The sequence below is a fragment of the Rattus norvegicus genome, chromosome 3 (assembly GCF_036323735.1).
Source record: "Rattus norvegicus strain BN/NHsdMcwi chromosome 3, GRCr8, whole genome shotgun sequence".
Taxonomy (NCBI): domain Eukaryota; kingdom Metazoa; phylum Chordata; class Mammalia; order Rodentia; family Muridae; genus Rattus; species Rattus norvegicus.
Genome location: NC_086021.1, coordinates 188,147,696 through 188,161,333, shown reverse-complemented (window position 1 = coordinate 188,161,333; position 13,638 = coordinate 188,147,696). Strand labels below are relative to the sequence as shown.

Genomic DNA, 13,638 nt, shown 5'->3' with positions numbered 1-13,638 from the left:
TCAGGACCAAGAACCAGACCTAGAGAGGAGAGGCAGGGTCTGTCTGCATCCAGGGGTATCTTCTATGCCAGAAAGAAGGTTGCTATTACTGTTGCCTCTCAAATGAGCTGGCTTCTTCCATTCCAAGGGATGTCTCCACAGGACTTGATTCCTAAGGGTCCAGAAACAGTGGCTTAGAGAAGCGTTCTAAAGTAACCGCTCTTCAGCCACTGCACAGGGTAAGGGTTCATCTTTTGCAAACTACTTAGATTTTCTTTCCTTAGAAGTATTGTTTAACAGATTACATACAAAGAAACACAAGGTGGTGTTCAGATGACATGGAGGGGCCTGGCCTAGTTCTGTGTGGTTTTGCTGAGCCTCGATTAGAAAATTGGCACTAGGTGCCTGAAATGGTCATTTCTGTCATGTCCCCAGAGGAGGAGTCTTAATGGCTAATGGGCTTGACATGTGCTAACTATTCTTGAACGTGCTGCTATAGAAGTAGCTCCTGAACACCCCAAGGCCTGGGCCACACACCACTAGTACCGCCCCTACACTGGCCAGGATGCTGAAGGCCCAAGCCCATTACCCAGTCACAGCCCTCTGCCAACTACAGACTGTTCCTGGTTCATGGCATGGGTTTATCTGTGCCTGCAGTTACAAACTATGTGCACATTAAGGTACTGGTTTGTGTCATAAAGCTGGGTTAAATGTTAATGACAGGATGCACTAGATGCTTTCTAGTGCCCAGCACATTTCAAAAGCAAAGTGTATTAGTGCATTCTATGAAGCCATATTGGGGATTTAAAAAAAAAAAAAAGCCACCATCTAGGTGGCCGAAGGTGCCCTGGAAGTGCTTGATGACAGCCACGCGAAGAGCTCTGGCCAGGATTCATGACCATGAGCAAAGAGGTATCCAGTTCTCCTGGAAGTGAAGATCCAGAAGCTGACCCTTGGCACCTGTGTGAAGAGCAGCCAGTTACTTAGATATACCTGTCTCAGCTGGCGGGTAGGAGTTTATGTCCATGTGTGGTGCCTATAGTGAGGACAAGTATTGCCCCTGGGTGGGCGCCTTCCTCTCTGGTAGAAAAGAACACCTTTTATCTCAGAGTCATGAGTTAGATCCCTTGCCTCCTGTTTGCTCATTCTGCCTCTCTACCTCATCTTCATTTCAGCATTGCCAAACGAGGATAGGCTGTGTGGAGTGCTGAGCCCGCAGAGCACATGGGCACTGGGGTGCGTGGGGCCTTTAACAAATAGGGCTTGGAGGAGGGTTCCAGAGGCCAGGGCCAGAAAGAAGACCACAGAGGAGTGGCACAGCCATTGTCAGTTCAGTCATCTGGATGCAGGGTGAGGGATAGCCAGCTGAGACAGGGCAAGGTCACACTGTACTTCCAAGTGACAGGGATTAGGACTTAGCATACTATATTCCACTAAGCGATGGGCACTGACCACCAAGACTTGTGTTCAGTGGCTGGCCAAGTAGAGAACACACTTGCTGAGGCCATGGCACTGAAGGGTGCGCTCAAAAGGTAGGGCTCTAGGAAAGTAATGAAATATTTCATAATTAGACTATAGGACTGATAGTTTTAATGATAGTATTGCCACAATTACATGTGTGTGGTATTTGCACACTGGCAGTGCAAACAGCCTTGGGCCTAGACCAGGCTTGTAGCTGGACCTGCCTTATCTACTAATGGCTTGACTTGGCATTTTCAAGGTGTAGAGGAGAGTGTGTGTGTGTGTGTGTGTGTGTGTGTGTGTGTGTGTGTGTGTGTAAGAGAGATGATGCTTGTGTGCACTGTATGTGTACAAGGATGGGTTGGAGCCTTTTTCCTGGTTTTGGTTTACCTGTCTCCACAGCATCTAATCGTAACAGAAGCCCCGGACACCTTGGTAGTTCTGTTCCTCACTTGACCTATGGCCACATAGAAGTACCAGCTACCCAAAAAAATGGGGTCAACAGACGTACCTAGGAAATTACTGGGGCTTGGGTCTGCATGCTCAAAGCCCTTCTTTCATTGTAAAGGCTCTGCCTTTAGGCTGTGAGTGGTGAAGCTCTAGCCTTAAGCTGCTATCATAGTAGGTGCTAGGATATCCTGGTGTGACCAGGTAGAGTAGTCCCATGTAGTGTATGTACTGAAGATCATGATAGAGTAGTGAGGGCCTTGCAGGAAAGTGACCCACTGGTTTATGTACCTTAGTTTCTACACATGGGGCCACAGATGGTTTTCCATATGAACTCAGAGCCAAGTAGTTTATGACGTTGGCCTCTTGAGCTCTATTTTTCTTATTTGAAGGAAGATAAGACCTCAGAAGCACTCTGGCCACACCCCAAGGACATCCCCTGCCAATAGTTGGTTCTTGCTCTAGCATTTGTGGTTCACAGACCTAACCAGTGCATCATGAGCTGCTGGGTTTCTTAATGACACTAGTGCCCTTGTGGTTTTATAGTGATTTTCCACAAAAATGCTGTCCTTATTCTGTCAGACACTGATGTTTATTATCTAATATGGATATTTCAAAGGACAGCTAGGAAACCTAGGTCCCTCTGACTCCTCTGTCCATCCTCTCTACATTGGTTTCGATGCTGTCTTAAAGCCACCAACAACTCAGACAACTTGTGGCCTTAGTCAAGGGAGCAAGACTAGTTACAGGGAGTACTTCTTCTACCTAGCCCTGACAGCCTTGAGTCCAAAACCCACGTACCACTTGATGTACATTGGGGCACACTACCTGGTTGGAGAAAAACCAAAGCACTTGGTTCTGATGCTGGTGTCTGTTGCACCTTTCAGTCCACTCAGCATGTAGCCAGTCTCCTCCCCAAGCCACCCTCAGGTGCTCTGAGGGAAAGGGCATGTCTCTATTCATAGTAAGCTTTCCTCGGGGAGTGTCAATTCCAGTGTCTTTGTGTTTACTTTAAACAACTCCATTAGCTGGAAGGTTCTATGCTTTGAAATATTAGCAGGTAAGCACTCCAGTTTTCTTGTGTATGTATCAAAGCTTTGCACAGAAACTGTAACCAAAGTCATGGTGTTGAATGGAATGTACTATTTTGACGATCTAAATCAATAAAAATATGTCATGGAAACTGGTCATTGTTTGTTTGACTTGGAACCATGTGGTAGCTAGGGCCACTTGCCCTAGGTCTGCCTCTGCTCCTTGTAAGCCAGCATAACTCTTCTGGTAGGACAGTGGCTCCCAGTGTCTGCCAGGTGGCACATCCAGAGGGCATGCAGACTGGCTTGCTCCATGGTGTCCTTTGTTCTTGGGCACCTGGAAGAAGATGGACAGTGCCCCTGTTACCCCAAGTATGCACTGGGTGCAGTGACTTTGCCCTGGTCTTAGAGCATCAGAGTACAGGAAGGACATGTGCGTGAGTGTGTGTGTGCTAAGTGGGTTGAAAAGTATACAATTCCTTCATTTGCCAAGTGTGTCCAAGTCATAACTAACTAAAAACTCCAGTTTCTGATGCAGCCCGTGTGAACATTTCATTTTGACAGATTCAGACCATAAAAGGACTTTCACTTTGAACATGTTGAACATACCATTAGATTTGGGGATAAAGGTCAATTTGACAGGTATAAGGTCAGCGGGAGTCAGCTTTGGGATGATTCTGTTAATAAACAGGAATGCCAGCATGCATACAGGTCACAGCACCCCTCTTCCCCCCCCCCCCCCCCCACACTGTAGAAGCAGGGGTTTCTGAACATTTTGCAGACTATTGCTAACATGAACTGGATCCAAGTCCTGAAAGGTTTACTGGCACAGCCTCTCAGTTGCACCTTTGTCTGGTTTCTCTTTTCTGTCTGATACCTGAGTCCAAAGGCTCTCACACACAGGAAACATCACTAAACAATGTATAGGACCACACATTTTACCTGCATCCGGTATGTCAGTCTCCCATTCTAGTTTTGCCTCATTGTGTGAATTGACAGCCTCATAAGAACCCCACGGAGGGTGGTGAGCGAGTAGCTGCCACCCTGTGTAGTGGCTGGCTCTTGTGAACCTCACGTCTGTACTGCAGCTGGACTGACCATTGCTTCTCGGGCCATACACCCCACACCCCAGGAGGCTGAACTCGTAACCTGATGGTTGACAAAATGCAGCAAGCCTGGAAAGTGGACCCCAAGAAACCTGGACCTCCACTGCCCCTCCTCCAGGTGTTGGGTAGAGATGATGGGGAGTTGGACCCTTTGACCTTCATTGGAGTTTCCTGTGTGTCACACCTTGCTTACACAATGGAGCAGTCATTAACGTTGGGACATGCCCTCAGCAAAGATACTTCCAAAGCCCAAAATGAATAATTTGACAAGATTACGTTGTTCCCAGGGTGCTAGCTTACTGTCAGACTTGGGTTTGTTTTTTCTTGGTTTGATTTTGGTTCTGGCTGTCCTGGAAGTCACCATTATAGTCTATGGTGACTAGACTCACCATATAGTTGGCCTTGGACTCATGAAGATCCTCCCGCCCTCTCAAAGTCCTGAGTGGGTAATGGATATGAGCCATCATTCCCTTGTAGGGCTATACATTCTAGGGGGGCTAGCCAGAAATTTAAAGACCATGGACTGGCCAGTGGGGCTCTGTGGTGGGGCACACGGTGGCCAGAAACATCTGCTGGTGAGATGCCATTCTAGGCAGCATGTATGGCTCACTCAAAACCAGCATAGCATAAACCAGCCTCTAGTTGGAGCATCCTGCTGTGCTGGGACACAGCTGTTCTTTTTTGGTTTTGTTTTTAAACAATGAGTAGACCCCATCTTGAATTTTTGGTTGCAGTGAAAGGCTATACTAGAACAGGAGTCTGATACAGGGAAGGACTCATTACCTATACTTACGTGGTCTCAAAGCCCTTTCTGGATTGAGGTAATATGGCCCCTCTTGTGGAGAACTACTGGTTACCACTAAGACCCCCACGCCCAGCCTTTAGCATTGTGTCCCCCCTCATAGCCCACCACTTCCATACCCCCAGCCAACCTCCTAGTGTCAGATTCTAAAAAGACCCTGGCTTAGAGAGCCACCCAGTAAAACATTTTGAGGCCCAAATATTCCAACAAACTTTGATAACTCAAACTTGCAAGTTCTGACCATTTTCTGCAGACTTGTCCAAAAAGGCTATAAATAAGGGTCAGCAGTTACTCTAGACTATAAATCTTAACTAGCCATATAGTACCTAGGAAGCAAATAGCTGCTGTTTTTACATTAAAAATCCCCATATCAAGAAAACTTGGTAGATAGCTTTCCACACATTGAGTGGGGAAATTTAGATAGGATGTTCAGTGAACACCAGCCTGTTCTCCAGGGCTCTTTTCTGCCTCCTAGCTCTTTCTCTGATACACATCAGACAATTAACAGCCCTATCAGTTTTTGAATGTCCCTCCAGGAAGTAAGAGGCTAGCACTGAGATTCCTGGAAAGAGAGAGGAGGGCTTGGTATGGGGTCTATTCTCCATTGTGTACTAAGCTTTACTGGAATTTAGGAGTTGTAGCACTCTTAAACTAACTACATAATATGTCTAAAAGCAATTGTTTGCAGTAACTTGAACCCAAAACTTTGACGATTTTAAGTGCCTAAAGATTGTAATATGAATATATTTTTATAAAAGTAAATTGAATAGTGTGGTCAGATTGATAGCTTGTTTTATTTTACATTTGTACTCTTGACACCATCATATCCCTCCCAACCACCCCACCCCACAACCCCGAGTTAAAACTTTTGTAACCTGGACTTTTCCTAGCTTTGTTCTGTGTACAGGAGTGGGAAGCCAGCATTCCTGAGTTGGCTTGCCACATTGTTGTAGTGTAGTCGCTGCCTTTAAAAACAATGTGCCCTAGCACTTCCTTCCGGGAGTGTGCCCACCAGCACCATTTGCAAATGCCTTGTTTTTCATTCAAGCCCAGGACTCAGTGTTTACAAAGACTTAAGCAGTAGGTGGTTGCTCTGTAATCCTGCATACTCTGAGCTCAGAGCGCTGCTGTTGCTGGGATAGCAGTTGTGCCTATCATTCACAGCTGAGTAGCAACTACTAGATATGGGAATGCCCAGTGGATTTTTGCTTCCAGAAGACAGACTGAGCTTTGTTTTCTTGTTACAATAATTTTGACACCAGACGTTAAGTTCTCTGTACTGCTTGCGTGTCACTGTACCTTCAGCCTAATTGGTCCCTAACTAAGCGTTTGCTAACTTAGTATATTTAACCTAATGTGTTAAGTTTAGCTTAATATGTTAAAGCTAAAAGTGGGTTGCTCTCTTCTGGTGTGCAGTAGGGCAAATGCAAGAGTAGGACTGAGACATAAAACATCATCGTCCCTGCCAGTCAAGTGTTCCAGTAACCAGTGGCTGCTTGTCTCTCACCTTTCCTGAAGCTTTCCCCTTTCAGTAACTGGAAAGACATGTTATAAATTCTGATATGGGATGGGATTGCTCTTGTTTTGTGGCTTCTGGTCAGGCATTGATCTTTTAGACTACTAGAGGTGGGACTGGGTGTGAGTGCTGGTGCAGTCAGGGACTAGAGTCTCTTGGCCTTCTACTGCAAACAGCTTCTCAAACTTGGCATATTTTACCACAAAAAAGGAAAAGGGTGGGAGCTAGGTTCGGGTTCTAAAGTTTCTATAAATGTTTTGTTTTCCAGGTCTTGAATCACCTCGTCCAAATATAATACTTGGGTTAGTAATATGTCAGAAAGTGAAACGTCCTTCAAGTGCAGGCGAGTTAGACAAGACAGATGAGAAGCGGCCTCGACTCCAACAGGAGGAAACAGAAACTTCAGTCTATCCCAAAGTAACTGCAGCTTTGCCGTCCGAGAAGAAGCCTCCCAAGTACAGTGTGCACTCTGCAGACACAACTGCCAGCAGCACCACACCCCCTGGTTCTCCTCCACCCCCTCCTCCTCTTCCTGAACCCCCAGTATTGAAAATACTGTCATCCCTCAAGCCAGGGTCCACCAGCACTGTCACAGCGCCCACAACATCAGCAGTGATCACTACCACAGCTTCCCCGGTTACTGCTGCCACTTCAAAAACAGCCTCACCTCTGGAACACATCCTGCAGACTCTCTTTGGGAAAAAGAAATCATTTGAGCCATCTGGTAAAGAATCTGTTGGGTCTACTCTAGCTCCACATCATGATTCCAAGGCCAAGGGGGAGGACACCATGTCAGCAGCTCCTTTGTTGGATCCAATTGTTCAACAGTTTGGTCAGTTCTCAAAAGACAAGGCTCTGGAGGAGGAGGAGGAGGATGACAGGCCGTACGACCCTGAGGAAGAGTACAACCCTGATCGAGCCTTTCATACCCTGCTTGCTGAACCAGGGAGGCCTCATGATGTGCCAAGTGTTCCTGAGACAGCTGAGAGGGAAGAGGTGGCCTATGACCCAGAAGATGAGACCATCTTAGAAGAAGCCAAAGTGACCATTGATGACTTGCCCAATCGCATGTGTGTGAAAGTCAGCTCCACAGAAAGGCCTGCCGACTTCTCCACCGATGCCTCCAGTGCCTCTCTGGTAGAGCAGCAAAAGATGTTAGAAGAGCTAAATAAGCAGATTGAGGAGCAGAAGAGGCAGCTGGAGGAGCAGGAAGAAGCCCTTCGACAGCAGAGGGCTGCTGTAGGTGTGTCCATGGCACACTTCTCTGTTTCAGATGCACTGATGTCACCACCTCCCAAGTCTTCCTTGGGCAAGACAGAGCTGTTCTCTCAAGAACAGCAAGCCCTGGACCCAAGTCAGGGCTCCCTGAGCACCAACCACAGCTTAGACTCAAGACAAAGTAGGGACCCAAGGCAGGCCAGGCGACTTGCTGCAGAAAATACCGAGAATGAATCTCTTCCCAGGGCCCCCACAGGAAGCACATCTGGCCCACAAGGCACCCTACCTGCCCGGGAGACTCCTGCTGGGGCTGCAGTAGCCCAGGGGCCTGGGCTGGCTGCAGAAGCCAAGGAGTCGATGGCTAGTCCCTGGGCTCCTGGTGAAAACACTGTGTTGAGACCTGAACATGACATCCAGAAATGTGAGCACTCCAGTAACCCTGTCTCATTACCCCTGGACACCAGCCACCTTCCTACAGCTGGGGATGGCACAGCCAGGCCAGCACCACCCCGCAGAGTGCTGCTGCCCACACCCCCTAGCACCACCTTTCCACCCAGCTTCCCTTTGCAACCTGAGGCACAGAATTTTAGTTCTGGAGGCAGGGAGCCTTTCTCAGGGCCCACATTTCTGTCTCAGGAAACATCTCTTGGTTCATCCCAATATGAGGACCCCAGGGGTGCTCAGTCTGCTGGGAGAAGTGACAGCCCAGTAGCTGACATGGAGGACAGCAGAGAGCCACAGCCCAGGCCTGGTGAGGGCGCTACTTCATTCCCCTCACCTGCGCAGAGGGGAGGGGGCCCTCAGCCTCAGTTTCCAGGCCAGCGTGAACCTGCACCTCGCACTTTTGGGATGTCAGGTCATCATGGCCCCAGTTTCCCAGGACCTAGGGGGCCAGTCCCTCCTTTTTCAGAAGAGAACATTGTTCCTAACAGTGATGGATCAAGAGGCCCTCCGCCTCCCAGATTTGGGGCACAGAAGCCACCAATCCCTTCCTTATTCTCCGGGCAACATGGGCCACCTCCCTATGGGGACAACAGGGGACTCTCACCTTCTTATCTTGGTGGGCCCAGAGGAGGCGCACCAGCCCAATTTGAAGATCGCAAGGATCCTCATGGGGAGAAAAGGGAATTCCAGGACACTCCCTACGAGATGACAGGTGCCCCTGCTCAGTGTGAAGGGCCAGATCAGGCCCAGTTCATGGGGAACAGGGCACCCTTTCAGTTTGGAGGCCAGAGGCGGCCACTGCTAACTCAGATAAAAGGGCCCCGTGGAGGACCTCCACCCTCTCAGTTTGGAGGCCAAAGGGGACCACCTCCTGGTCATTTTGTCGGCCCACGTGGGCCCCACCCTAGTCAGTTTGAAACTTCACGGGGCACTCACCCTGGCCAGTTTGAAGGGGCCAGAGGCCAAGCACCAGGTTTCATGCCAGGCCCCCGGGGCGTTCAGCCCCAGCAATTTGAAGAGCAGAGAGTGAACTCACCACCAAGGTTTGCGGGCCAGAGGGCATCAGCACCCCTGCCATATGGAGGACCAAGGGGCCCTGCACCCTTTCCTGAAAAAAATGAGCAGCCGCCTTCTCGATTTCACTTTCAAGGCCCATCCTCACAGCCAGTGAAGCCTCCCCCTCGGCCCCTATTGGAGCTACCGAGCCATCCTCCTCAGCATAGGAAGGACCGATGGGATGAGGCAGGCACAGCCACTGCTCTGCCTCCCAGTTCTGGACCTGGACAGGGCCATGAGGCCGACGGGCAGTGGGCCACATCAGAGTTCCGAGAAGGCAAGGGCCATGAATATAGGAGCCCAGCATTTGAAGGGAGACAGAGGGAGCGATTTGAAGCAGGACCTAAAGAAAAGCCTCTGGACGAGCCTGAAGCCCAAGGGTTGGAAAGCCGGCAGGGCCGGGCATTTGAGGATAGGAGGCGAGAGCGAGAGAGAGGCAGAAACTGGAGTCGAGAAAAAGACTGGGAAAGGAGCCGGGACTGGGACCGGCATCGGGAATGGGACAAAGGCAGGGATAGGAGCTCCAACAGGGACAGGGAGCGAGACACCGACAGGGGTAAGGAGTGGGACCGGAGCCGTGAGAGAAGTCGGAATCGCGACCGGGACCGTGAAAGGCGGCGAGACCGAGACAGGTCCCGGAGCAGAGACCGAGACAGGGACCGTGAGAGAGCCCGAGACAGGGACAGGGACCGAGGCCGGGACCGGAAGGACCGCAGCAAGAGCAGAGAGAGCCCTCGGGACTTGAAACCTGAGGCCAGAACCTCTGAGGGGGGCCCTGCTGCAGCCCAGGCCTAGAGGCCATTGCACTCAGGGCTGATGACACGATGCTGGTGTGGACAAAGACTTGTGTCAGCTATTGTATATAGGCTCAGCCTGGCAAAGACCCCTTTAAAAGCCAAGTGCATAAAATGTATTGAGCAAAGAGTTTTTGAAATAGCTATGAACTTATATGCAGGATATAATATTCTGGACTTCAGGAATTACTGTAATTTTGTGTATAATGGTTTGTTACAAAATTTCCCAACTTTACAATTCTGATTTTTTAAAAAAAATAATTTCCATTTAAAATTAGAGAAATGGGAAAATGTCTACAAAAGCATATTGCTTTTTTCAGATTATAAAGTTTTTTCCAATAACTTGACTGGTGTAAGTTTTAAGGGAATTTCAGTGGATCTTAGAGCTAGTTTCCCTGTGTAGCCATCTCTGCTTCCGTCTGTCCGGGGGCTCTCAGTGCTGTCCCGGTCGGTCGGAAAGCACTGTTTCGGGGGTGAGCTGGGGATTTTGTGCGCAATTGCAGCTGTGGGAGAGCAGCCTTCTGAGGCCCAGCTCCCAGCAACACATCACCTTAGAAGTTTTTTCAGAGCATAATTAGAAATAATCTGACCTAGTGGAAATTGTTACATTTTAAATAACAATTTATTTTTAAATGTTCAAATTTATCAGCCTAAAAAAAGAAGCAAAGCAGTTTAGAGCAGTTTTTAAGAGGGGAGAGACAGGAGTCAAGCACTGCCCATTGCTGCCCTCTGAGTGGCTCTCTGCAGATTCAGACTCCAGACAGGTGACAGGTTTGGAAGCTTCTCAGTGGGATGGGGCAATGTTTGTACCAAATCTGGAAATGAGGATGGTGGTGAAGCAGCCTGCTTCATGAAAGGCTATCTGCTGTGTAGCCCCGGTTGCCTCTGAAGATGCTGTGAGAAGGCCAGCTAACTTAACCTGACTGCAAATATGTTTGGTAGTTCCTTTTATATTTTCATAAACTTACTTTTTCAGATAGAGAATTAGCTTCGTTTGTTCTTCGGTGTCTTATTTCACTCCACACTGTACATCACTACAGATTTTTTTCACTTTATAGCACATGTTTTAAGTTGAAAAGAAATGGGAAAATAGCAATTTGGGATACTTGCTATTGTAAACCAAATAAACAGTAGGGTAAATTACATGAAAGTGTCAGTTTCAACATCTAATAATATGTGAAGGTTTTTTTTTTTTAAATGTAAAGTAAAATTTTCTAACTTAAATGCACAAGCATAAAAATCAAGTGTGTTTCTTTAGGTTTACTTTGTAGAAATTTCTGTACACTGTATTTTGTATTGCAGAGTGTTCTATCACTGTCCATTGAAACACAGGACTTCATAGGTTTTGTTACTTGAAGTAGAATAAATATCTACAGAGTTCTTGTCTCTCTCTTCACTCAGCCTTTACCCCTAGTTATCACAGGCAAAGGCATCCCACTCCCAACTGGCAGCCCCACTTCTCTGCTGGATGCTGCCTGCTGCGCGGTATCAGGGCCCACAGAGTGATGTGCTCGCCGGTGTCCTATACAGAACCCTGACTGCAGCCAGTTCGTGGGATCACTGGAGGCAACCTGCATCAGAGCAGAAGGCAGTGGATCAGAAATGCACAAGCGCCATGGGTAGGATCTAGCCTCACTGCTAGCTTTTTAAAAGGAGTTGAAGCACTAGAGCCAACCATTCTCGTTGGAGTTGGCCCAGCTCGCGTGCATGTGGTCCTGCCCTTGACTGCCACCTACTGGATGTGTACCTAAATCCAGCTGCTCTATCCCCACATAGGTACCCAGTACACCAAGAGTTTGGCGGGAGGATCCTGACCGGCACCTAGCTGAAGTGTTTGCTGGGACATGGAGGCTGAAGGCAACTCACTCGCCAAAGAAGCCTCTGGAAGCCATACCACCCCCTTTCTGTTTTTTTTTTGTTTTTGTTTTTTTTTTTTTTTTTTGGTTCTTTTTTTCGGAGCTGGGGACCGAACCCAGGGCCTTGCGCTTCCTAGGTAAGCGCTCTAACCACTGAGCTAAATCCCCAGCCCCCCCCCCCTTTCTGTTTTAAGACAGTCTCGATATATAGCCTCAAATTCACAGCAATCCTGCTTCAGCCTCATGAGTTCTGGGATCATAGACGGGCACCATTACCTCTAGCTCCCATCTTAACTTGATCCTACATGGGTGCTTTTGCTGGGTTATATCACTTGTGTTTATCCCCAAGCTCTGTGAAACCTATTGTGGGATTTGGTACATAAAGCTTCCAGCTCTGGCACCTGAGAGGACAGACTGGGGAAAATCAGAGTTATTAGGACCTCCAGGTCATACTGGACCTCTGGCAACAGCAGCTGGGACATATATTACCAAGTCCAGTAACAAGCAAGCAATGGTGCCTGTGTACCCAGTGATAGCAGTGATGGCTGGGTATGCCTGCAGTCATAACAAGGGAAACAACCATGGGGAAGGCAGCTGGCAGGTAACGGATCTCAAGCCTGCTTCCCCCAGCAGCACATAAATGAGGGGAGCGTCCAATCAATTTTACACCCAGCAGACTGTCAGTAATGCTTACATATTTGCTTTCCTTATTACTGTGACAGAATATTTGACAGAAACAGGAGAGAAAGGAAGGACTTATTCTGCTCAGTAGTTCCTGGGGATTGAGTGCATCATGGAGACCGGAATAGCTGTCATTGACAGTGGGAGCTTGTGGCATGTTCTGTTCACATTGTAGTGAATCAAGAAGCATTCCTGGGCTGGAGAGATGGTTCAGCGGTTAAGAACACTGACTGCTCTTCCAGAGGTCCTGAGTTCAATTCCCAGCAACCACATGGTGGCTCACAACCATCTATAAATGGATCTGATGTCCTTTTAAGGCACACAGGTGTACGTAATGATAGAACACCCATATATATCTTATATGTATATTATATATAATGAATCTTTTTTTAAAAAAAAAGAATACATTTAAAAAAAAAGAAAAAGCATTGCTCAGGACCTGGAGCACAGTTGGACTGTATCCCTGAAAACCACCCTTCCCTAACTTGGTGACCTACGTTAACCAACTAACTCCCGTCTTTAAGGTTTTATTAGCTCCCAGAGCAGAACCTTGTGTATTCAAAAATTTGAGCCAGTGGGGGACATTTCAGACCCAACCATAACACTTTTTCTTTTTTCATTAATAAAATTGACATCGTATAGCACTGTAGGTTATTGGGTTGTGACTTGTCAGTAAACTGGGCATAACATGTTCACAGCAGGACCTGGTGGCACGTGCTTTGTAGGCACGCAGACCTTAGTTTAGGGCCAGGGTTGCATAGTGAGAGCCTGTTTCAGAAACAGTACTGTCTGCACGGTTTGTATCTACTTTGTTTTCAAAGGTCTTTTTTAAAATTTATTTTATGTGAGTACACCATTGCTTTCTTCAGTCAAGCACACCAGAAGAGGACGCCAGATCCAATTGAGGATGGTTGTGAGCCACCATGTAGTTGCTGGGATTTGAACTCAGGACCTCTGGAAGAGCAGTCAGTGCTCTTAACCGCTGAGCCATCTCTCCAGCCTGGCATGTGTTGTTGTTGTTGTTTTGTTGTTTAGGTTATTTAGGAATCACCTATGCTCAGTAAAAAGGCCTGACCTTTTTGGCTCACCATTGGCTCACCAAGCTGGGGTTTTGGTAGAACTGTTTCTTTTTTTCTGTCACCAGAGTAATATCTGAGGCAAACAGACATGTTCATATCTTCTCAGGAAAAGTTAACACAGTAAAAGCTCCCCAGGTGTGGGTGGAGTGGGGCTTGGTGTGGTTGGGT

General features: G+C 47.8%; 1 protein-coding gene across 8 annotated transcripts in view; it reads left to right on the top strand.

Moving 5' to 3' along the window:
- The window catches only part of Dido1 (death inducer-obliterator 1), a 53,346-nt gene extending 42,112 nt beyond the window's left edge, over nucleotides 1–11,234 (top strand). For 6 of the 8 annotated variants that reach the window (XM_006235806.5, XM_008762595.4, XM_063284235.1 and 3 more), the window contains one exon: nucleotides 6,611–11,234. In XM_006235806.5, coding sequence (XP_006235868.1) covers nucleotides 6,611–9,855 — 3,245 coding nt within the window. In that variant the 3' untranslated portion in view covers nucleotides 9,856–11,234. Of the gene's footprint in view, nucleotides 1–1,842; nucleotides 3,071–6,610 lie in introns of those variants that run through there. The other 2 variants (XM_063284236.1, XM_008762596.4) reach the window with 1 other exon arrangement.
- The last annotated feature ends 2,404 nt before the right edge of the window (nucleotides 11,235–13,638 follow it).